The 24,116-nt window shown below is 43.1% G+C and overlaps 1 protein-coding gene across 1 annotated transcript in view; it reads left to right on the top strand.

Moving 5' to 3' along the window:
- Positions 1 to 24,116, top strand: part of COL4A4 (collagen type IV alpha 4 chain) — a 135,693-nt gene that overhangs the window by 92,149 nt on the left and 19,428 nt on the right. Inside the window, exons 37-43 of the mRNA XM_081260757.1 lie at positions 11,759 to 11,866; positions 12,464 to 12,571; positions 18,096 to 18,167; positions 19,607 to 19,735; positions 19,830 to 19,943; positions 21,142 to 21,297; positions 23,093 to 23,200. Coding sequence (XP_081116883.1) covers positions 11,759 to 11,866; positions 12,464 to 12,571; positions 18,096 to 18,167; positions 19,607 to 19,735; positions 19,830 to 19,943; positions 21,142 to 21,297; positions 23,093 to 23,200 — 795 coding nt within the window. The remainder of the gene's footprint in view (positions 1 to 11,758; positions 11,867 to 12,463; positions 12,572 to 18,095; positions 18,168 to 19,606; positions 19,736 to 19,829; positions 19,944 to 21,141; positions 21,298 to 23,092; positions 23,201 to 24,116) is intronic.

Below are 24,116 nucleotides of genomic sequence, written 5' to 3'. Positions count from 1 at the left end.
GGGAGTTTGAGGCAGGAGGACTGTGAGTTCAAAGCCAGCCTCAGCAAAAGTGAAGGCACTAAGTAACTCAGTGAGACCCTGTCTCTAAATAAAATACAAAATAGGGCTGGGGACGTGGCTCAGTGGTTGAGTGCCCCTGAGTTCAATCCCCAGTACACACACCCCCAACAAAAAAGACCAGGTTTGTATTTACATGGGCCCCTTTAAATTAAAATATTTTATATTAATAAATTTGTACATTACTTTAAAGTTTCCCCTACCGACAGCCATGCCTTAGTTCATATAACAGAAGCTATGTCTAAGCTGAACTATTACAGAAAATTTTATTTTCTTTGTTTTTGTACCAAATTGAAGTTTAAAAGGAAAAAAAAAAAAACAAGCTATTTGGTGACAAAACCTCCTGTCCCACAATCCTTTCTCTCCCTTTCATATGAGTCTTTTATCTCTTACACAAACATGTGCATTGAGATAGCACAATATTTTAACTGAAATGTATAACTTAAATATATAGTTGGTGGTCGGGTTCATAATAATACCAGAGAAGCTTCTGAGCCAAGGTCTGTCTCTACCCTCACTGCGGTAGCTTTGGATGGGTCCATTGTCTTCTCTGCTCAATTCCCTCAACATATTACAAGATTGTTCTGAGGATCAAATAAGATACTTTGAAATAAGTTTGGAGACTAAAGATGACTCCACAGTTGTAAAGAGCAGTTATCTTCACCAACAGGCCAGACAAATGTGAGAAGATTTTTCCATGCTCATTGGTACTTCGATGGTAAACCAGGCAGATACACCATTTTATAAGCGCAAAGTAGTCCAAACTGGAGGCCTTTGATATTACCTAGTATTTTAAGTCAAAACTCATGAGTCTGAGTTATTTCACACTTAGACTTTTGCAGGATATTTGTGCTAGCCTACTTGGCCTGGTGTCCTGTGGTTACTGCCCTGTAAAGTGTTCCCTTTCTTACATGCCGTGACTTCAGCTTAGAATTTTAAAGTTCTGTATTATTCACCATCAGAAAGCTTTCCTAAATAGGATGGGGCAAAGCTTGCCTTGAATTTGTCTTTTTTTTTTTTTTTTTAAAGAGAAAGTGAGGGGGGGGGGGAGAGAGAGAGAGAGAGAGAGAGAGAGAGAGAGAGAGAGAATTTTTAATATTTATTTTTTAGTTCTCGGCGGACACAACATCTTTGTTGGTATGTGGTGCTGAGGATCGAACCCGGGCCGCAGGCATGCCAGGCGAGCGCGCTACCGCTTGAGCCACATCCCCAGCCCAGCTTGCCTTGAATTTGAATGAGCTTAACAAGAAGACACAGATGTGCAGTGTGTCCTGGAGTAATGGTTATGTTGATCCTTCCCCCGTCCCTTTAATTCAGAGAGGAGACACAGAACAGATTCTCAGATACTCTTCTTAACACACCCCAAATTCTCGTGGCAAGTCTCAGATGGCTTCTTTTTCATCTGGAGCTGACAACAGGGCTGCCATACTTTTCCTGCAGGAATGTTCTTGGGGTAAATAAGATAACACAAAGTGGGGCTGATAGATGTTAAATTCCATCAGGGAGTATGTACAGGCACAGGCTGGTTTGGTGTGTCCTAGTATGTTGCTGTGGGTCACTCAGCTACCTCAGATACAGTGGGTTTGGAGGATGTGGAGTCCAAACATAGACACTGGGAGCTGATGAGAGCTGGCAGGTGACAACCTCAGCCGACCTTCCATTTATTGTGGAAATGAGTACAACTGATATTGGGTTCGGGTAGGGCTCATCCTCCAATCATACACAAGCAAAGCAGCTTATACAACATCTAGAAGCCAATCATCTTACGATTAATGTAAACGCATTATGAGGAAGCTTTAAATATTGTTACATGGTGGAAGGCAGATTGGTAGGCTCTTTGTCCCTATGAAAGGGGACTTTATGAGTTGGGAGAATCATGCCCGAGGCCTTGCCTCTCGGACCCCTGGGAATGCTGACCTCAGTCATTGAGGATGTGGTTTCTCAGAGGGCTCGCTAGAGCAAGCGCCCCATCCTGCAGGTGTTGCTGTAGGTTTTTCAAGCACTCTGAGCTGCTTGTAGCTGCTAGCTGCAAACCGAGAGTTACTCCTACATTTCCTCCCTTTTTATTAAATTTGTAGCCAAAGGAGAACCATGATAAGAGAAGAAAAGGAGAGAGAAAAGGGAAGAAAAAGGCGCAGAACTACAGATAAAGAGGCGTAAGGAAGAGAAGGGGAAACAAGAACAACATCCAAACCCAGCCCTTTCCTGCAGCTGCCCCTTCCCTGTGGTCCTGCTGTGGCGAGTGGGCCACTGCTGTTGGCTAGGTCTCTGTGATTTGGGTCCCGATCTGAGCTGGGCGTGGGGAGCAAAGCAGCCATGGGGGCAGGAGACCTCCCTTAAAAGGGGTGAAGGCTCAGGCCCTTGCCCAGCTGCGGGAGTGAGGATCTGTGCCTCGCCTCTCTTGGCCCCCAAGTTCTCTCCTGATGGACCCTCTGCGATGGTGCCTGTCTTAGGTTGTTCCTCCCTGAGAAATCGTACCCGTCTTTGACTAACCGGCCATCCTCCGGGGCCAAACAGGGTGATGTGGAGTGTGGGAGGGTTAGTTCTCTGTCTCCTTGGTAACTAATGCCCCTGTGGCCACCAGCATCTGCCTTAGGATTCCCTCTCCTGCTGGCGGGGCCAGGGCTCTGGTCACAGGTTTTGGGAAACTCAGGTTTCTTCTCCAGGGAGGGCTCAGCTCACAGCACTGGGCGAGAGAGGCTGTGTTCAGAAAGGAAAGAGCGAGGCCATAGAACCAGCAAACAGTAATTGGATGAGAAAAAGGAAGTTGTATTGGGGCAAAGCAGAGAGACAGACGAAAAGGAGAACTGCGACAAGACTCAGGACCTAATCCCTCATAATTGGCCCTTAGTATTTACTTAGATCCGATCCATAGCTGCCATCCACACAACTGAAGGAGACTCCTTACTCTCCTTTTGACTTTCCTTATATGCATATACTCTCATAGCTTGCTTAGTTTCTACTTTGTTCAGCCTTTTTTTGGAAGCATCTTAAGAACATACATTAGAACAAGAAGAGCTATGCCAATGCCGGCAAGGATCCAGTTAGTGAGGTCAATTAAAGCTGACAATTTATCCCACAGCTGCTGTAGAATTGAAGGGTTAAGAATTAGATTTGCTCTGGTTTCATTTAGACTGAGAATCTGGGAACGCAGCGTCATAGTGAAATTTCTAAAAGCCATATCCCAAGGTCCCTATAGTCTATTTACTAGTTCAAGTTGAGCTTCTGTTACATTTTTTACCAAGACAGGGGTTTGACAAATATACAGAAATTGAAGACTGCAGGGTACCCTAACATTCAATTGAAGCATATCAATTTTTTTTCATCAATATGGTCAATCTGTTGTTGTAACATTAAGATACCTCCTTGCAAGTGCAGGTTTAATCACTCCTGGGTGGTCAGGGCTTTGATGGAGCGCTGCACTACCTGATTAATGGTTGCAGCATTTGTTGTGGACTGGGTCAAAGCTATATCAATGGCGGTAGCTGCTGTGACCGCAGCGAGGGAGGCAGCTATGATGGCAGCAGTAATCTCCAAATCTCACCTAATTCTGGAAAGGGAAATATCTTTTGTAAAGCGAACCTCTTGAATGGAGGAGTCATCCTCCATTAGGAACCATAACATGAGGGGTGTTCTCATTAGCGCTGCTGTCTTTATGGAGAAGTTCCAACAATTGGTTAACTCACAATGGGAATTATCACAATTAAGATGACCATTTTTGTGATTTTAAGTGGAAGTTACAAAGAAGAAGGGTGGCTTAACACATACATGGTCTTGGAGTAGCATGGGTAGCTGAGGGATTATTGAAAGAGCCATTAAACCAAATGGCATCCATGGTGACAATAGGAATGACATCTATACATTTGTAAGCACTGCATAACAATTGTCTGCCTAATTGCAAAAAATCTCCTGTCTTTCTTTTGTATTTTGAGCATTTGTTACCCAATTTCTATAATTTTTTAAAATTACTGTATTTGTATTTGCTGAAAATTTCATTTCCCATCCACCTCTTAAGTAGGCCTTGAACCAACTGATAAGCTCATCAGAAAGGAAACAGGGCCGGGAAAGGGAGAGACAATCTCTCCAAGATATAGCTTTTAAGGGTATACCTTCACTGGTATTTTAAGATTCCTTCCAAGCTCATCGCTGCAGGAAGGTTGTGGCCAAGAACGTGAGTCTCTAGCATTAGAGGGCATGATAGAGACTACTTTTGCTTCTCCCTCTAAGGAGAGTGGCCGATAATCTGTAATGCCTCCCATCCCCAGCTCCCAAAGAGTATCATTGTGAAGGCAAATTGTGGATTTACATAACCTCTCTGCATCAGAAACATTATTAAAAATGGTAAAGGCCCATGTATGGCTAACTGAGGGTGACAAATTCCAAGGGTGCTATGCTATTGGGTCAGAGGTTACAGGGCATTGAGAAGAAACATTAGTATCGAACAAGAAAGGCAATAAGTTATCATCCAAACCAACAGGTAAAAGGATCCCAGGAGATGGAGCCCCCACCTACCATGTGTGTACTTGTGGGCTGATTAACAGAATGATGCATAATAGCATCTAGTGAGTCCTTGTCCGCATTGATGCATGAGAAAAGGAAACTCCAGTTAAAGTCCCAGCAACAGCATGAGTAGTTTCCACCCAGTTGAGTGTGGTCCTTCTGGCTAGGTGCAGGAGAGCGGCGAGAGCGGCAGTTGCAATTGTGGCTGTGAGGACCATGAGCCTTATGGTGATGTCGGTCTGGGGGGCTCCTGTTGTCCTCCTGAATTTTGTCCTTGGGAAGTATTCTGCAATATTTGAGAGAGAACATGATCATGATTATATGAGTGTGGATTGCTCTCATGGTTTTTTATTTGCAGTGGCATTGAGTACTTTGCTCACTGGAGGGTTTTTGCCTCTAGGTGGTGCCAGAGGCCATCCATGAGAAGAGAACTGTCCCACAGACAGCCGTTCTTGTGTAACAGCTATCGGCAAAGTAGTTCTCCCTCCATGGGCCATCTTTGAAATGTGCCCATTTTGATCAGACAGGCCAGCATAGAGCCTTGAGTTATCAGGCTGTTAGACAGAGGCCCTTCCTTTTCCATACTTACCTGTTGTGCACTTACCTGTGAGTTGCAAGTTACAATTACACACATAAGCAAGAAGAGGGTACCGGGGCTCTGGTCTCCAGCAGGTGACATGGTCAGAGCTTGATTTGTTAGGGCTTTGATATCACCCAGGTTATCTTGTGTACCCTCCAGTGGGGATATCGCGGTGGTCTCTTTCTTTCTTCCAGGCTCAATTTAACATAGACATACTTAAGTTTACCAAAGGAGGGGATGTGAGTGACATCCATTTGCCAAAGTTTATTAGGAGAGAGGCCTCCGGGGTTTACTCCCTGTGGCTGCAGTGGACCAAGTGGCGCAAGAGGAGCACAATTTTTGCAAACTTGAACCAGATGTTACATTGTGTCATAGTAAGGTCAGGAAACAAGGCCTTCAAATTACTTGCAGACATGTGTAACTTAATGTGGAGTATGTGTGCTTGCTCCAGTAAGTCTAAAGATATTGTGTTGCAGGAAATAAGTTGATCAACTTGAGTGTTGCCTGTGGCAATTAATCCAGGCAGCCCAGCATGGGATCTTACATATGAGATGAGCCATGGATGTTTCCTGTTTTCTGTGAGGTCCTTGAATGTCTGAAGAGCTTGGGCAATAGGCCTACCTGTGGGTCTAAAAATTGCACAGGGAATTGCTTTTGCTACCTGAACAGAGTATTTGCTGTCTGAAAAGATGTTAATGGGAGTATCTATGCTCATAAGGAGTGCCTTTATTATTGCTATAAGTTCTCCCAAATGTACTGATTCTGAGTGGTGCTCTACATGGGAGATGTCCTGTTCATTGGGAATTTTCAGAATAACACCGAAAGTGTGTGTGTTTGTGTCAGTGAACACACAGAGTGCTGATAGTATGGGCTGGGATGTAGAGAATGCATGCTTAGGAGTTGTAATCTCCAAGATTTATGAGGTTTGGAGCATCCTCTCAAGGGGGAGGTGATTATCAATCCGTCCAGGGAAGTCACACAGTAAAGTCTGAAACAGAGTATTATTCTGCAGGAGTGTTGAGACCTCTGTGTGTGTTAATGGCAACACCAAGGTGTCTGGCTCTATGTGAAGAATCTTGTTACAGTAATCTCTTACCTTTAACCCTACCAGAAGTTTACTTTCTAATTTACCTGTGATTTTGTGACATTCACCCCAGGCCAGATGCATCCAATATAGGGGTCCGTGGGCCTGCCAAATAACACTGAGCAGTGCTCCAGAAATTATTAATATCATCCCCAGTAAGGGTTTTGACTGGTCATATCTATGGGTCTGTAACCTTGAGAGGCTGTCATTGATCATTTGAACAGTCGTCTCTGCTTGAGGGGTTAGCTTTATTTTTGAGGAAGGATCATCTCCTTTTTTTTAGCAAATCAAACAGAGGGATGAGTTCATCAGGAGGTAAACAAAGGAAAGGCTTGAGCCAGTTAATCTGGCACGTAACTGTTGTAGCTCATTAAGTGAGTACTGAGGCCTAATAGTCAGGGTAGGCCTAAGAGGTTGTATTTTTGCAGCAATCTTGTAGCCCAAAACCTCATATGAGGCAGAATGTTGTACTTTGTCGGTGGCTATGCAAAGGCCTAGTATTTGGAGATGGTCCATGAGCTTTTTAAGGCAAATCTGCAATTTGTCAGAATCTGTGTGAGCAAGCAAAATGTCATCCATATAATGTATGACCAGGCAATGCTGTGTAAGGGGCCTGGTCTCATGAGAGATAAAGAGCTGACATATGGGAGGGGGTGCTATTTTTCATCCCTTGTGGGAGGACTGCCCAGTGATATCTCTGGGTGGGTATCATGGTGTTAGGTTCCCAACTAACACCATGAAAGCGAAAAGGGGTCTGTCCTTGTTTGCTATAGGGATGGAAAAGAAGCAATCCTTGAGGTCTATAGCAACAATAAGGTAGTTGCTCTGGATGCTGGCAAAATGAAGAAAAGCTGATTGAAATGAACCTGTCTTTTTCATATGTTTGTAATTGACCTCAAATTTGAAGTAATCTATGTTTCCCATTTTTCTTGGGGATTACAAAGATAGGCATATCATGTGAACTGCTGGAGATCTAATTGTTCCTGAACTAGTTGCTTAAGAATTGTTAATTTGGGTTCTAGGATAGGCCACTGTTCCACCCAGATGTGATCTGTGGTGTCCCATTCCAGAGGGATGAGATCAGGTTTAGTAGTCAAGGGAACAGTGGCCTTTAGAATTGGGGGGCACCCATCTTCCCGATAGCCCTGTCTTATTATGTATCATGATTTCTTCATATAAGGCTTTGTCGTCATTAGTTATGAGAGCATCCATGTCCTCCAGGATGTCCCTATCCCATAAGGTGATAGGGACTTCTGCAATCAAGGGATGAAAGGCACCCTTCTCTCCATCCATGTCCTGCCACATGACAGAAGAGATAACTTTCCTAGTGGCCTGGAGCCCACCAATGCCTTATATACTGGGACTGGGCTATGTCTTCCACTTCTTCATCTTGGATGCTGTATTAGAATCTGTGATGGAAACATCAGCCCCTGTGTCTACTATGCCTTTAACAGGAATATCGTCAAGCATAACGGTCATTCTGGGTTTGGTGTCCAAAATGGGTGGCGTACAGCAAATTTGCAGGCGTCTGTTCCCTCTTATTGGTAGGGCTGAGAGTTGCCCCGAGGGGGAATTTAAAGGTTTGAGCTTGCAGTCCTTTGCCCAGTGATAACCCTTTTTGCATCTAGGGCAAGGTGTCTTGGGGCCAGGGTGGCTGCCATTCTTAGAACAGTACCGTTTACTGTGGCCTCGCTGATTACAGCCCCAGCAAATGGGATCGGATCTCAGTTGGGAAGGTCCATTGTTCTTGTCTATTAGTAGCTTGTTGATAGCAGCTGTTAAAGTCTGAATGGGCCCGGAGGAAGGGGCTACTTCTTTAGTAGCAGAGATCCACTTAACAAGGGATTCACTGCAGACGGGGGCAATCGCAGTCCTAGTTTTGTTTGTAGCCCCCTCCCATGCCAACTGTTTGATTAGCGAATCTTGAATAGGGCCGGGTTGGATAAGCTTCTCAATTGCTTCAATGACTTGGGACAAAAAAGTCAGGAAACCACTCATGGGGACTCTGGATCAGGTTTCTGAAGAGGTGTAATATTTTGGAGGTGTAATGTTTTTAAGACTCTTCAGGGCAATATCTTTAACTTGGTCAAAGTAAATGACATTTCCAATTCTGGATTGTTCTTGAGGGCTCACAAAGGTACCACGACCAATCAACGTGTCTAAAGTGATGGCGATGCATAGGAGAGGTTGTTCCTCGCCGTTTGTTCTGCCTTCTCCTTGAAGGAAGCTTTCCACACTAAATATTGTGGACGCGTTAAGCATTCCTTAACTTCTTAACGAGTTAAGAAGGTTCATCCAATCAAAGGATGTTTGTAATTGGGCTGACCATTACTTTAACACCTCCTCAAAGTAAGGAGAGTCAGGCCCAGACTCAGTAATGCTAGATCTGGTAAAGGAGTAGGCACCCAGGGTCTATTTTCTGCATCGCAACCTAGATTCACTGGGTAGGCAGAAAGGGGGTTACGAGGGGAATAAGGGGGTTGATAAGGGGTTGAGGGCCTTAAAGGGTGTCTCTCCTTGGCGCAGGAGTGTAATTCTTTCCATGGATATTTCGGAGTGAGGGAGGCGGACAAGGGAAGAGAGGTTGCCGCAGGACGCTGTGAAGCATCAGGGCCATTCTCTCTTGAGTCATTATCCTCATCTGAATCAATGACACTGGAGGCAGAGGCCTGGAGAGTCATTGTTTTGTCCTCCAAAGAGTCATTATGCTTTTTGATGACCTCCTCTGCGGAAGAGCCTTGAAGGCTGGCAATGATGGCAAGAAGGATGGGTATGAAAGAGGCAGGGGGAATGTGTCCCTCATGGACCTCTTTTTTCCTTGCAGAGTATAAGACTCTCATCCAAATTTGTGGATCCCATATATTTTCGGGGCCAATCCAGGGTGCTAAAAAGACAGCTTTCTGCCAGAAGTGATCAGTGTCTTTTGGTTTTACTTTAAGTCCACACTGAGAAAGCAGTGCGTTCAGAGCTGCTAGTTGTGGGACTTGTTGTTGAGGGGGAAGGTTGCCCATGACTGATTAGTGGACCTAGTAGAGGCCTCCTGGAGTCTTTCAGGTATGAACAAATTCACACTAAGATAACCACCCATAAGGATCAAGATATCCACAACAGGAGCCCAAGGGGATGGTTCAGACATGGAAGCCCCGAGATAGGACAAACAAGAGTGTGTTTAGGATCCAATGTCTTGTGATTAGTGGGGGACTTCCTTGACTTGCTAGGTCAAGGCCGTAGGTCCATATGGTGTCTCCGGAGCAAAGTTCTCTTTAACAGAGAAAATCGAGGTTCCGAATTCTGGGAGGATCAGTCCCTTATGTGAATTCACCAGGTGAACCAAGGGGAAGGAAGAGCCATAGATGATGCCAACCTTTATGGCAGAGGATGCCTCAACTCAAGAGCCAAGGCTCGACAAGGACAAGGAAAGGGGGTAAGAGAGGGGTTCCTTGCTCACATTCAAGGAACCGTCAGCACATGGAACAGGGAAGGGGTCCCTACCCGAGGTCAACGGGGTGACCAGCCCCAAGGTGCACAGCTGGGAGCAGACTTTGGGTGCCAGATGCTGCTGTAGGTCACTCGGCTACCTCAGTTGCAGTGGGTGTGGGGCACACAGAGCTGATGAGAGCAGGCAGGTGGCAGGCCTCAGCCGACCTCCAGCAAGCTCATTTATTATGGAAATGAGTACAACTGATATTGGGCTTGGGTAGGGCGCATCCTCCAATCATACACAAGCAAAGCAGGTTATACAACATCTAGAAGCCAATCATCTTATGATTCATGTAACCGCACTCTGAGGAAGCTTTAAATATTGTTACGAGGTGGAAGGCAGATTGGTAGGTTCTTTGTCCCTATGAGAGGGGGCCTTATGAGTTGTGGAAATCATGCCCTGAGGCCCTTGCCTCTCGGTTCCCTGGCAATGCTGACCTCAGTCACTGAGGATGTGGTTTCTCGGGGCTCGCTAGAGCAGAGAGCCCCATCCTGCAGGAGTTTCTGTAGGTTTTTCAAGCACTCTGAGCTGCTTATAGCGGCTAGCTGCAAACCGGAAGTTACTCCTACAGTAGTACATAAAGATTATACCCCCATGGGTTTGTGAGTACAGAGCTGAGCTTGTCCGCAGATTTGGCCATTGATTTTCAGCACAGAATATTGTTTCATCCTGTAAACATGAATTAAAGTCCTATATCATGAATAAACACATGAGCAAATAGTCATACTCTTGTAACCAAAGAAATGTCCTTTAAAGTGTCTGAGTGTCATTTTATTCTTACTAAATTGCCAAGAAAATAAGCCAACTAACGAAAGGTCCCCAGTAAAAACATGGTGTGCTCTTGGCATTCCGGTTCCAGAGCTATGGATGAATGACATGTGGTGGTTGAGTACTTGAGCACCTCACTTCAAACCATAGGTAACCTCCGGCAAGAATCGGATGCTGAATGGTCTATTTCGGAAGACCTCAAGCAGGGCACGGTAGCATGCATTTGCAAATCCCAGCTACTCGGGAAGCTGAGGCAGCAGGATGGCAAGTTTGAGACCAGCCTGGGAAACTTAGCAAAACCCTGCCTCAAAATAATTTTTTTAAAAAAGTGCCTGGAGATGTGGCTCAGTGGTAGAACCCTTGACTAAGCGTGTGGGTGGCCCCAGGTTCAATCCCTAGTACTGCAAAAAATAAATAAATTAATAATAATAATAATAATAGACAAGAGAGGGTCTCAGCTTTTCTCTTCAGCAAGTCATTGTCATACATAGGGGACTGTTTCAGATTTTTTAAAATTTAAGAGAAATATCCATGCAATCTGTGATCTTGGCATGGAACTTGATGTGGACAAACCGACTGTGAAGAACATTACAGGTCCAAGTATGGAATGAGCATAAGATGATATTAGGAATTGTCATTAATTTTTTGGCTGTGATAATGTTATTTTTGCCATGTAAGAAAATGCTTCAGGCTTAACTTCTCAAGTATTTAGAGATGGAATTCCATAAAGACTGTGATTTTTTTTTAAACACTTTGGCATTTAAAAATGTATTTTAAAAGAACCAAAATATCACACTATTTACCTAGAAATTCTACTCCTAGGAATTTTTCATAAGGAAATAATTGATTAGGAGAAAAATTGAAGAAAGATGTATGAAGATCAATAAGCATAATAGCAAAGAGTTAGAAATAATTTGAATGTCCAACAGCAGGAGAAAATTAGATTACTTAATTTAATTAACATTGAATCAATAAGCTATCAGCTTTTACAAATGGTAATTAAGAGGACTATGACAAACTTGAAAAATTACTTATAACAGTAATTTAAAAATTCAGAATATAAAATTGTATTATTTTCATGTCATACATATGGAAAACTCTGTTAAGTGGTTGAATTATGGGCATTTTGCTTTCCATTATTCCTTAATGTAATCTTTCAGCAGAAAGATTTAAATATAAGAAAGTGTGTAAGATTTAATATAAGATTTAAATATAGAAAAGAATAGCTAGGGGTGCGGTTGGCTATTTAATAGATTCAATGTCTCAGGCTTCCACCTTCCTTCTTTAGGACATGTTGGAGCCCCTGGAGGTCAAGGCCTGCCTGGAGTTCAAGGACTGAAAGGACCACCAGGAAAGCCAGGCCTGCCTGGCTCTTTGGGACCACCAGGGTGTCCAGGTACCTTGAAAGGGAACCTTCCTGAGCGCTCCTTATCTCTTGGTGTTTCGAGAGAGTCAGTCTTCACATACTTTAGGGATTGTTATTCATTTTTTGCATGTGGCTCTTCTGATTCCCAGTCTGAGCTTCCAGACAAGGCCACTAAAACTCACCTACTGCTCACCTATGAAGTCGGTCCTTCTAATTGGGTCACTGGGAGTAACCAAGACAACAGCAGGGCACCCATACCAGGGGTGGTCTGACAAAGGCAGCTCCTTTCCCACTCTCCTCCTTTCACCTGCCACTCACAATGCTGTCCCCACCCCCTGTTTTGGACCCAAGGCAAACACCACATTTACAGCCCAGCGTTTTAATAATCCATTTCCTGTCAGTTCAGGGGAAAGGGGGCAAGTTTAAAATCATAAATGGTAACTTCAGCATCTTGAAGTGTATCTTCTCCTTCTAAGTTGTTAATTTTTCTCCTTAGAGTTCAGATATCTATGAAGGAAACTTAGGAAAATATTCCTGGTTACCCAGGAATTAAAAATGTAGATGATTTCCCAGTGAATGTTATCATACATCATTGGGGTGTCTGCAGAACTTCCCTGTTGTCCTCAGGTGATCAGGGGATGCCTGGGCAGAAGGGCCATCCAGGAGAAATGGGAGAGCCTGGGTCCACAGGTCTCCAGGGGGATCCAGGGCTACCAGGACCTCCAGGAATAAAAGGTAAGTCAAAATATGCCCAGCCCATCAGACAGATCCAGCCCAACAACAGCAGATTCATAGCATCTCTTGCTCTTCTTCCCACGGGGCCTGAGGCAGTACCAGTCTTGACCTTGACCTGCCTCCACCAGGGCATGTCCACAGCAGGGTACAGCCATCTCACTTCTAGGCATCCATCCAGTGTTTTTCACTATGGTCAGTCTACCCTTTTATTCTTACCACGGGACAGTTGAGCTCCTGTTATGCTCTTGATATTGTGTTGGATGCTGGGCCTGCAGTTTTGAGGAACTTGCTACTAGGTTCAAGTTTCAGCCTCCATGGGACTTGTTATCTAGTAGAAGAGGCTGACATTAAAAATATGTGTAAATAGATATATATTTGCCAATTGTGATAAGGGGAGGGAGGAAAAGACTAAGGTGTTATGGAAAAAGAGTAACCAGTATTCATTATCTTTGTTAGATAAAGAAAAATTGTTCCTGGTGGAAATATTTGGCCTTTTAAAGTAATAGAGGACCAGTGCAAATCTGTAAATAATATACAATAATATAATGTATTGTTATTAACAGATCTTCATGACTGCTCACTTATCCATGAAGCTTCTCTTTTTGAGGTCATTTCTTTTATTTTAGAAAAGGCACTTTTCCATATGTACTTCATGCACACCTTTAGTGTTGTATCCATTACAACGCTAAATATACATTGTGTCCATTTGTTTGCTTAGAGGCTTTTCTTACCAAATAGATGATTTTTTTAAAAAGCAAGACCTTTTTTTATATTCTTGGTATCCAGTAGAGACCTATTTAAAAAAAAGTATTTGGTTGGCAGTGTGAGTAAACAAATAGACAAACCCAAGACTGTGTCCCTGAGTTAGTAGCAGTGAGGTTGAAGGTCAGAGCTTTACCTGCTGACTTCCTGCAGGGAAGCTTTGGGTCTCCTCTCCCACCTGCCTTCTGCTCACTGACTCACACATACACTGAATGTTAGTAAAGTAGAAAGGGCCTCCTCTCAGGAAAGTGGACACCACCAGTTCTAGGATTAACCATTTTATTGTTTTGAAAATCCAAATTCTGTTCTTCCATCTTTTCTCCTCTTCATTTATGGAATAGCTTCCAAATAATTCCAAATTTTCAGCGAGTGGTAGTGTGGTATGTATTCCCTGTGGCAAGACTGCAAAAGGAAGCTATTTTGATGCATTGGTACAAGTTGTGTATTTCTACACGGCAAAATAAATTGACAAGGAAGGCTCCTGGTCACTGGACAACTTGACACTCTTCTGCCTCTTCGTTGACATTTTCAGTAATGGGAGGTCCAGAGATTGGTGACGAATTTAGGGTTTCAAACAAAATGATAATACTGTGTATTAATTTATTCTAATTTGTTATACATGACACAGAATGCATTTCATTTCATAGTACACAAATGGAGCACCATTTCTCATTTCTCTGGTGGTACACAAGGTAGAGTCCCACCATTTGTGTCTTCATACATGTACTTGGGGTAATCATGTCCATCTGATTTCACCATCTTCCCTACCTCATGCCCCCTCCCGTCCCCTACAGCCCTTATGGGGTATTCCTTGATTATTTTTGTGTTTATGTCTGTAAAGAAGTTGGTAAAAGAAAAAAAGAAAGAAAGAAAACACTTCCTATTATTAACCACTTCTACCAATTCCCACTCCTTCCTACTCTCATAATATATACCCAGTGTCACCAAAATGACAAGACTCATGCTACTGTTGTTGATTCTTTTTTACCTTGATTTAGTTTGCATTTATCACACAACTTCAACATGACATGTCACTAAAAGACTAATAGCTGATGAATTGATCCATAACAAATCTTCATGAGAAGTAATCTCTGATTGCATCGTAAATCGGTGAGTCTGTTAGAGGAGATAGCGAGGGGGTGACGGGAGCAGCTGCAGCGGTGCTTCCTGGCCATGTAGTGACACTGTTTCACTGCTGACAGCCCAGGGAACCATCATCTAAACAAAACAAAGCAGTGAAATACATTCCTAAAGGTTAGAACAGCTACAGTGCAAACCCACAGTTGCAGTCGATCACGCTGATATCAAAATGAACCACACTCCGGCAGAAACACTTTGAACTGAGAAACTAAATATTTGAAGTATGTTCTAAATAAGTCAGGGGGACTGATTATCTTGTTTGAACAAACCAGCTGCTGAACTCAAAGTTGTTTGCTCTGCTAGAACAGGCCATATGGATTTGGAGTCCTGCTTGTGTTCAATCAGATTTAAACTTTAACTTAAGCATATGCTAAAAGTGGCTTGATTCCAAGATTTAAATTTTTGAGTACATATTCCCTCTAAAACACCCCATTCTGGGATGGGGTATGAATGTAAAGTTGTCATGATGGAAGCCTAAAGAGAATTATTTGTAGACTAACAGCATTATAAAGGGTGTGGATTGGGTATTCTGGCTTGTGGAAAGTAAATGCATTTCACTTTTAAAAAGCACTCTAAAGTGTCCTTTGTCAGGAAAGCAATATTATGTGCCTTGGGGTAGAAATGTCCCTCCTTTTTACAGCTAGATTGATACCCTCCTGCCCACCCCTGCAGCACTCACCACACCTATATCATTGCCTGTTTGTTCTGTCATAACAGGTATTATTTCTCTCTTGCTTCCCACCTTCCCATAGTACGTCATGAGACACATTTGGTTGCTGAAGCTCGGTGCAGTAGGAAACCTTATCTGTGCCCTCAGAAGACATTCCTACATTTGATGAATTTCTTTAATTTTTTTTAAAATCTCATTGCAGTATTATTTTTGATAAGGGTATTCAAGTTTCTTCAGTCATTACCCATAGTCATGAAATCCCCTCCTTCCCATCAGCTGGGTGACCAGCTCTCCCTTTGTGCCTGGGATTGGAGGGTTATGTTAGGCTGTGGAATGTCTGGTACAACCCTGAGGAAAGTCCCAGGCTAGCAGGGAAACACTGGACACCCTATTAGAAATGTAAGCCAGTAGAAGGCTCCTGGGGTGCTGACTTTTCAGGCTTGAGAACAAAAATATAACCTGAGGGTGGGAATCCAGTCACAAAGAGGGGGCTGGCTAGGACAGATGGGTGGCCAACTGTGCTAGAGTGGAGATGAGATTTACTGGCTAGAGGAAGAGCACCCTGTATAGTGAGTGCAGCTCAATGCAGCCTTAAATGATGGCTGTTAAGCAGAAGGACAGGACGATCAGAGAGGTGAATAAAAATTCCTCATTACCCAGGAATGTGCTTTGTTAGCCTAATTGCCTCTCATCTGCACTGTATATATTTTATGCATGAACAACTTTCTGATTTAGAGATGGGATTGATAAAAAGCTTTCAGTCAAAAGGAAAAATTACCCTTAAAACCCTACCCAGATGTAGCTGCATTCAATTTAGAAAGATAACATTAGGTCAGATAAGGGTCGGCCAGTTCAACAATGGCAAGGGGCTGGGCTGTGACAACACGGGATCTGGATGTGTTGATGTGACAATGGAGAGTTGGCAGAGGCTGGGACATTCCACCCTTAGCCAAGTCCCCCAAGCCATCAATCTCAGTGGCAAAAGCTGGAGATCAAAACACATGGAAATAGCAAAGTGGTCTCAAAAAATTTACTATCATTTCAGATAGATTGCAATAAATATCCAGATTTGGCGGATGAAGAAGGTCATTGTGTTCTTTTGGTGCAAACTTGAAATATTGGCTCATAAAAGAGGAAAGAGGATTGGAAAATAAACTAAGCCAGAGCTGGTTAAAAATGATTAGGAATAAGAGATCCAGGGAAAATAAAGATGCATTCCCATTTTTTCGGTGCAAGAGAATATAACTCACTTGAATCCATCTAATGTTGAGATCTTAAAAAAGAGAAAAACAACTGTCTGTTTCAAGTACTGGGATAAATAGAAAGGAGGGGCTAACTCTGCCACTCTCCAGTAAGAAGTCCTCAGAGGGAGGGCCTGCTTTAATGGACAGATAATCATCAGCACTCAACTTATGTACGTACAAATGATTCCTCCAGGATCTCCAAATCATACGTATCCTATAAATGTATCAAAGAAAGAAGTGACAAGCAAATAGAAAGTGTAGGTCCCTTTTTAAAAATATGGTTTCCTCTCACCTGTTCAATCCCTTGACCTCCTTGGTCCACATTTTCTCATTAATGCAGTTATTCAACAAACACTTATGAACACCTACTGTGTGCCAGAAAATATACTAAGTGTAGGCCCTGGCCTTACACCCTGATCGACCCTTAGGTGGGGAGACAGTACTACAGCACTACACAGGTGTAGTTGATCAGGGCACCCCATGTAGGTTCACAGGTGGAGGCGAGGGTGCTTGTGTATGTTCAGTTATATAAACTGAAGGGTGTTATTGTTCCAAATTTGAGAGATGAGTTCTCTGTACTAAAGGAATGGCTGGTTCTATGTGGAGTTGCTTAGTATTGGGTGAGAAAGAACAGGATGGGGAGAAAATGGATGGAAGCTCCACCAATGGAATAGGCAGGTGACCAGATATGGCCAGGCCCTGAGGAGACGCCTGTCTTCCCAGTCATCAGTGGGGTAAGACATGAGGGATGGCATTCGGCGGGGCTCAGCCCTGGGGAAGTGCTCTGTGGTACTGGTCACTTGCCCTTCCTCCACTTTTCTTCTCCATCCTTTCTGCCCTTTCTTCTTCCTCTTCCAACTCTATGCTGAGCAATTAGGAAACTTGCATTTGAAAAGATAGCCATCTCAGGGAGGTCAAACACACTCAAACTGTGTTGATGGAAAATCTTAAGGAAAACGTGTCCATTGGAAGCGCTCAGTGATGGCTGAAGTGAAGCTTGGCTGGTAGATTCTGCTGTGAGGACTGTACGGATGCCCGACAGAAGGTTCTCAGAGATGGCCCTGGCATCTCTGGGATAACGTCTAATTACAGAGCCTGGAGATTTTGATGATCATCATGAAGTAAATTTGGTTGTTGTAAAAAGGAATCAGAATGGTTTTGAAAGAACTGGTTGCAAAAAAAAAAAAAAAAAAAATGCTACAGACAAATCTGACCTGCAGGCCTGTTGTTCCAGAGCAGCAATGCTTAAAATAAAGCCAGGGGGAACACATATGCCCCACTGTCCCACAGTGGCCAGATGCCCTGTAGCATGACTGGGCAGGAGGACCTTCGGATCCTGGTTGGAAAGGCCAAGCCTGGGAGATAGGAGGCATGTATTGGCTCCCATCCAGTCTCTTTTCTCCTTTAGAATGATTTTGTTGTCATTAACTCAAAGATTACTTCCTACACCAAGAGCCAGTAATTCTGGACTGCAGCTGATCATGATATGGTTATAACCCGACAGGGTGCCTTAAAACCAAGGAAACATGTTAAGCTGTTGTGCTACAAACCTGCAAATGAATGTGTTAAGTAACCGTCGCCCGGAGTCCTACCCTGATAATGACCTCCAGAGTGTGAGATGTCCACTTGGGCAGTGTTGGGGCAGTGACTGTGGTTGTTATTAGGGGCTGCTCTTGCCTTCCGTATACAGGGCTGGTGTGTTTTTCAGGTCCTTCGGGGTCTCCTGGCCTGGACGGCTTGCATGGTTTGAAGGGTCAGAAAGGAAGCAAAGGTGCCTCAGGTAAGATTAAAAAGCCATCTTCAGGAAACCGAGCTTCTGTGGGTGGCCTTGAGATTAGGTGGAACCCTCCTGGGTAGTTTCTCTCTCCATAAGATTTGGGAGTGAAACTGAAAATCTGTCATAGCTGAGAGAGACACAGTATGAGAGCTATTTCTAGTGCTGAGGATGACATATAAAAGGACATTTAAGAAAATCTACTTAAGAAAGGAGGTTAGTAATGCCTTGTGTTGGTCTTATTTCGTTTCTCCACTAAAAATAACTGCCTACGTGGGGCTGATTGCAAAGTGCTGTGAATAACAAACAAAGTCTGGGCTTTTTAAAAAAATTATATAATTTTAACTACAGCAGTGTCTCATACAGCCATGTGGATCTAATTAGCACTTTTAACATTCCTTTACTGCCATGACTAAAACAAAGAATCAAACAAACAAAAAACATTACCTGAACTATTTGCTGTTATTTTGGATATCACAGAGAGGCTGATCTTCAACAGCTGTGTTTTAGATTGTTCCTCTCCTATCATACACATTGGTTGTGTCAGTTTTTCAGAAAAAAAGTATCATCAAAGTATAATTGACACTGTAACTCAGCATGTAGATTTGAGAGACTATGGGGAAAGGTGACTTGTGCTGCTAGGTGTTTTGGAGAGACAACACCTTTATTAATTGTGAACACTGAAAAGTAGTTTAAGGGCAGGGTTGTGGATCAGTGTTAGAGCGCTTACCTAGCATGCGTGAGGCACTGGATTTGATTCTCCACATTGCATATAAATAAATAAAATAAAGGTTCACCAACAACTAAAAATATATTTAAAAACAGAGAAAAAAAGAAAAGCAATTTATGCCACTTGCATTTAGTGGCTCTTCCAAATAGCCTGATTAGATCTGAGTCTCTTCCAGGAAACCAGTGATGTGCTCCCTTCTCACCAAGAAGCTCCATACTACCATAGTTCTCATTAGATGTCACCTTCCACTCAAATTTCAAAGAAGTTTATCCATATTTATTTATTTATTTATTTAAGTTGTCAATGGCTCTTTATTTTATTTATTTATATGTGGTGCTGAGAATTGAACCCAGTGCCTCACACATGCTAAGCAAGCACTCTACCACTGAGATAAAACCCCAGTCCCATAATTATTTATTATTGCACCTCATTTGGTTTTGCTTTGTCCTTTGTAAAGGTTGGAAGGTTAGTATTCTCACTCACCTATTAATTTTTTTTTAATCTGGGAAATAACCATAAAAGAAATCAAATTTGTGGTTGACCAGTGTGTTGGGTCATTAGAGAAAATGATGATCCAGGTCACCATTTAGAAGTACCATTGCAGCCAGAGGTTGGTCTCTGCAGAACCAGCCACTTTTGGGAAGTGGTTCCTTGTCAAGTACCATAACAAGGACAAGTAAGATCAGGACATATTCATGCTGTTTTCCCTATTAAGGTTTACATGAAATGGGCCCACCCGGTCCAGTGGGACTCCCTGGGCTGAAAGGGGAGACAGGAGACCCTGGAAGCCCAGGAATTTCTCTTCCTGGCCTTTTTGGTGAAAAAGGTCCCCCAGGTCCTCCAGGTAAGAAGCAGCATGTTTTGGTCCCTTTTTAAGTCATTAATTCAAAAACCTTTCAAATACAATGAGGCTAATGTATAAACATGTGCTTACGCAGGGAGACCCGGACCACCTGGTCCGGCAGGCGTTCCAGGAAGACCTCCTAAGGGTGACATTCCTGACCCAGGTCCACCTGGAGATCAGGGACCTCCTGGCCCTGATGGTGCAAGAGGTATGCCAGCATCATGGTGAAGGATGGGAATTCTCCCTTCATTAGATGCAACCAGCTCAGCAGGGCTCTAGGATGAGAGAATGGCAGAGCAGAAGTACCTAGGCAGTCCCATCAATGGGACCTAGTTGGGTGGGATTGTGGATATTGGATTTATTCAGGCCCAGAATGTAGTCCCTTCACTCTTCTGTGTCACTCCTATCAGGCACCTCTGCCCAGGCACAAACTGATGCGGCGTAAGCATTTCTCATTACTAGCATAATGCTGCCCATGAGTCTTCAGAAGGGCCCAGTAGGAGGGAAATACATGCTCCTTGTTGGTTTCTACCACCTGTCCACTGGCCCAGAGTGGCAGGACCACGGCTTCTTGTACACCCAGAAATGTTTCCTTATGGGCATCTAACAGTGCATATTGTTCCTCTCGCCATTTAACAGGGATGAGCTCGGGCAGTGTAAGCCTTTGGAAATTATTATTAACTGACAAAGTTGGTTGGCTGAGTCTCATGGCTTGCCCAGTGCCGACAGCCACATTCATACTCCCTGCTAGAGCTATTCTACACACAGATCCGCCATGTTGGAATCTTTAGGATTTAGTGAAGGTGGTGGAACTGGGTGCTGATAAAAATAAAAGCAAGAAAAACTGCTAAGAAATATAGAAACAAAGTGGAGAAAGAATTTGGGTTGATTTTTTTCCTATTTGCAGACACTAATTTTCAAATAGGATTATAATTTGAATATTCCTTTTGTATCAATTGATGTGATATTTTGTCAAAAGCCTATCTATTCACCTGTCTGCCAGTCTATCCATCCATCCATCCATCCATCCATCCATCCATCCATCCACCTACTCACCCATCCTTCCATCCATCCATCCATCCATCCATCCATCCATCCATTCAATTAAAGTAGTGAGATAATAATACAAAGTCCATAAAATGATATTTCCAAAAGGAATGTCCCTGAAAGGGAAGAAGATTTTGCTTAGATTCATTTTGTCTGACAGTTACTAACCCATTATCTACACCATTTCTCAGCTTGGGCTCCAAGAGACACACTTTGCATTTCATTTCTGATAAAATATTGACTTTCTTATTCTTCTAACCCCCTATATCCCTTGCTTGCAAATCATTAGATTACTTTTCTTAAGTTTTCAGGTAGCCACCTTTGTCTTTGAAACATTTTTGCCTTCTTCCTGTGGTCAGGAGCACCCGGGCCTCCAGGGCCTCCTGGGAGTGTTGACTGCCTGAGAGGGGAACCAGGTGACTGTGGTCTGCCGGGACCACCGGGGCCACCAGGTCCCCCAGGCCCTCCAGGGTGCCAGGGTGTTCCAGGATGTGATGGAAAAGATGGCCAAAAAGGTATGAATACAAGCTGTTCCTTAAGTGGTATGTGAAGGGTTTCCATCTCTTACTCCTGAGGGTCTGGGGTATCATCCGTCCATGGTGTCATTCCTATTTCTTGTGGAAACAGGGAGTATATTTCAAAAATGTCCTTACTTCCCCCAAAAGTCTCCAAGTTTGGGTACAATTTGGACATGTAAAAATAAAAAAATACAAGTTTATCTTTAGTCACTCCTAGACCATAACCAAGCAATGGGAATATAATGTAAGTCACATGCATAATTTAAAGTATTTATAATCATGAATTCAGTATGAAATTATCAATGAGATAACACAACTGATTGTGCAAACCTAGTTATTTTCTGTATGAAGCTGCTGTTCCTGCCTTTGAAGTCTGTTGTGTATTTTACACATTTAGCACAACCCAGTTTGGACTGACCATATTTCAAATGCTCAGCAGACAGCACCTATATGTGGTTAGTTGCTTTTATGAAAATTTCAGAGAACTACTAAGTTCATAGAACTTTTTTGTTGTTGTTGTTGAAAAAGGACCACTAATGATTATACATTTTAACTCCTTTATTGTATAAATAATGAAGCCTGGTATCAGAAGAGCATCTACTCATGTTGGCCAAGGGACCCAATAGCTAGCACCTTGCCTTATTTATGACGCAAATGTGAAGCATGGCAAAGATTAGGGCAGAGGGGAGATCAAAACCACCATGAGGGTAGTGCAAATGGCACCTGTGAAATTGTGCAAGTACACATCTATACAGCAACCCTCTTCATCTGTATTAGCAATAAAATCAATTTCAGATGATGTGGCTCTTATCTGCAAGTATGTGGGTTTCCAATTATTGGACATCAGAATTGGACAGACATGTTCTAATCATGCAGAAGAAAGAGGAGGGGGGCTGGCTGACACTCTTCTTCCCCAGCTATTACTCTACAGAATGAATCTCCACCTGGACATAAACTCTAGGCCCAGGGAAACAGCAGGCCACGTAAATCATGGTGACCAGCCCAAGGATCTGCAGGGAATTAGGAGTATTGGTGGAAGCAGTAAGTGTGCTTCTTCACTTCCTTCCCAGAGGGCCTGGGGCAGACAGAGCTCTATTGTGGAGAAGACCAGGGACTCCTTCAGTTTACCTTTCTTTAACCATGTGTGCAGTGGGAAATATTCCGTCTCATCAGCATGTATTAGGTACCACAGGAATGTAACAGTCATAGATTTAAACAGCCCACTCTCATTCAGTGCTGTTTCCCAATGGAGGACAGACATTCACACCTCCATAGTCAGGCTCAGTGCTCTGAACCAGGAGCCCAGAGGGAACTGCTGGGCTTTGGCTGGGATTCCAGAGAGGGCCTTTCTGAGGAGATGGGGCCTGTCCTGAAATCTAAGAAACAAAAGGACTTGATGGAAGGGGAAGAATTGAGCCGTTGGAGGTTCCAGAATTAAGAAAGTGTCAAGAGGGAGATAGGATCCCAGCTGGGGGCACCTGGCTCCTCAACATCAAACCTCTTTCCTTTTTTTCCCCGGGGTTCAATCATCTGACTGACACCAGGTAAGGTTCAGGGTCACAGGCTTCTCATTCTCCTTCAGTTTCATCTTGGTCGTGGACATGTCCTCCTTCATCCTTCTCACTGACCACTGTGTTCCCTTCAGACAGGCAGCTCTTGGCTGTCCTAGGGACAGACTTGAGGCTGATCTCTATTCTGGGACCCTTTCTTGGAGTGGGTATCTAAAGTCAATCAAATGTCATTGTCTTCATATTGCTTCATTCCAGCACCCTCATTTTTACATTTATTTTAGGACCAATGGGGTTTCCAGGGCCTCCAGGGCCACCTGGTCTTCTGGGGCCACCTGGAGAGAAGGGTTTACCTGGACCTCCAGGTAGAAAAGGGCCCACAGGTCCTCCAGGTAAGCTTCTCATGCATGGCCATCCCTTGAGCAACCTAAACTGTACTGACAGTCATCATTCAGAAAATAGTTAACTATTCTGAAATTAAGCCCTTCTGATATAAAAAATACACTATTCTCAGGCTGTATCATGAAGACTCATGTTTGATAAACTAATCTTTTTAATCAAAATGAGTGAGGTCAAAAATTAAGAGATGCTGTTATATACACTATTTCTAAGCAAACATATGTTCCTTCTCATAAAAGGCAAAGATGGATTTGATTACTGTTTGTTGGTATTGTATATTCACTACCTTTCCATGAATTTCCATGGGTTTCACCCGGTGCTCTATTTAACTACTTCCTATAAAGTGCATTAGTTCCTTTGAAAGTTAAAGGCTATTTAATTTAACTCTATAGAGTGAAACAGATGTGTGCCTGTGAAGCTGGCAGGAGTAATGTCTTTCAAGAGTCTGGGTCAAGACCAAGCAATGTAGTGGTAACTCATAATATTCTTCAGTCTCCGAAAAAAGCACTCTAGAGAACAGATAAAGGGCATCTTAGTACAAAGATGGTGAACTTGCACTTGGTTTATTTTTACATTCCCTTTCTGTGCATAGCCTATGAAATTTGGCAAATTAGTACAGAATTTTCAAAAGGTTTTTAAATGGAGAGAATTCCTATCCACATTAATTCAGGGCACACTTGCCGTAAGAAATCAACCAGAATTTTATATTTCTCCAGAGAGTTGCATTTCAAGTCTTTCTAGAGATGAAAACTCCATTAGTACAGAATCATAGCTACTCCTGTCAGTCACATTGATGTGGACATTTTCATGTAAATAAGGTGCTGTCACTCTGCTTGTCATTGATGCTGTCCCAAATTATTATTTATGTTCTCAAACAATCTTTGTCATTTTTGTCCTAATTCACAAATT

This window comes from Spermophilus citellus (assembly GCF_964194105.1).
Source record: "Spermophilus citellus genome assembly, chromosome: 11".
Lineage (NCBI taxonomy): Eukaryota > Metazoa > Chordata > Mammalia > Rodentia > Sciuridae > Spermophilus > Spermophilus citellus.
Note: the sequence above shows the minus strand (reverse complement) of the source record. Positions and strands in the feature narration are given on the sequence as shown.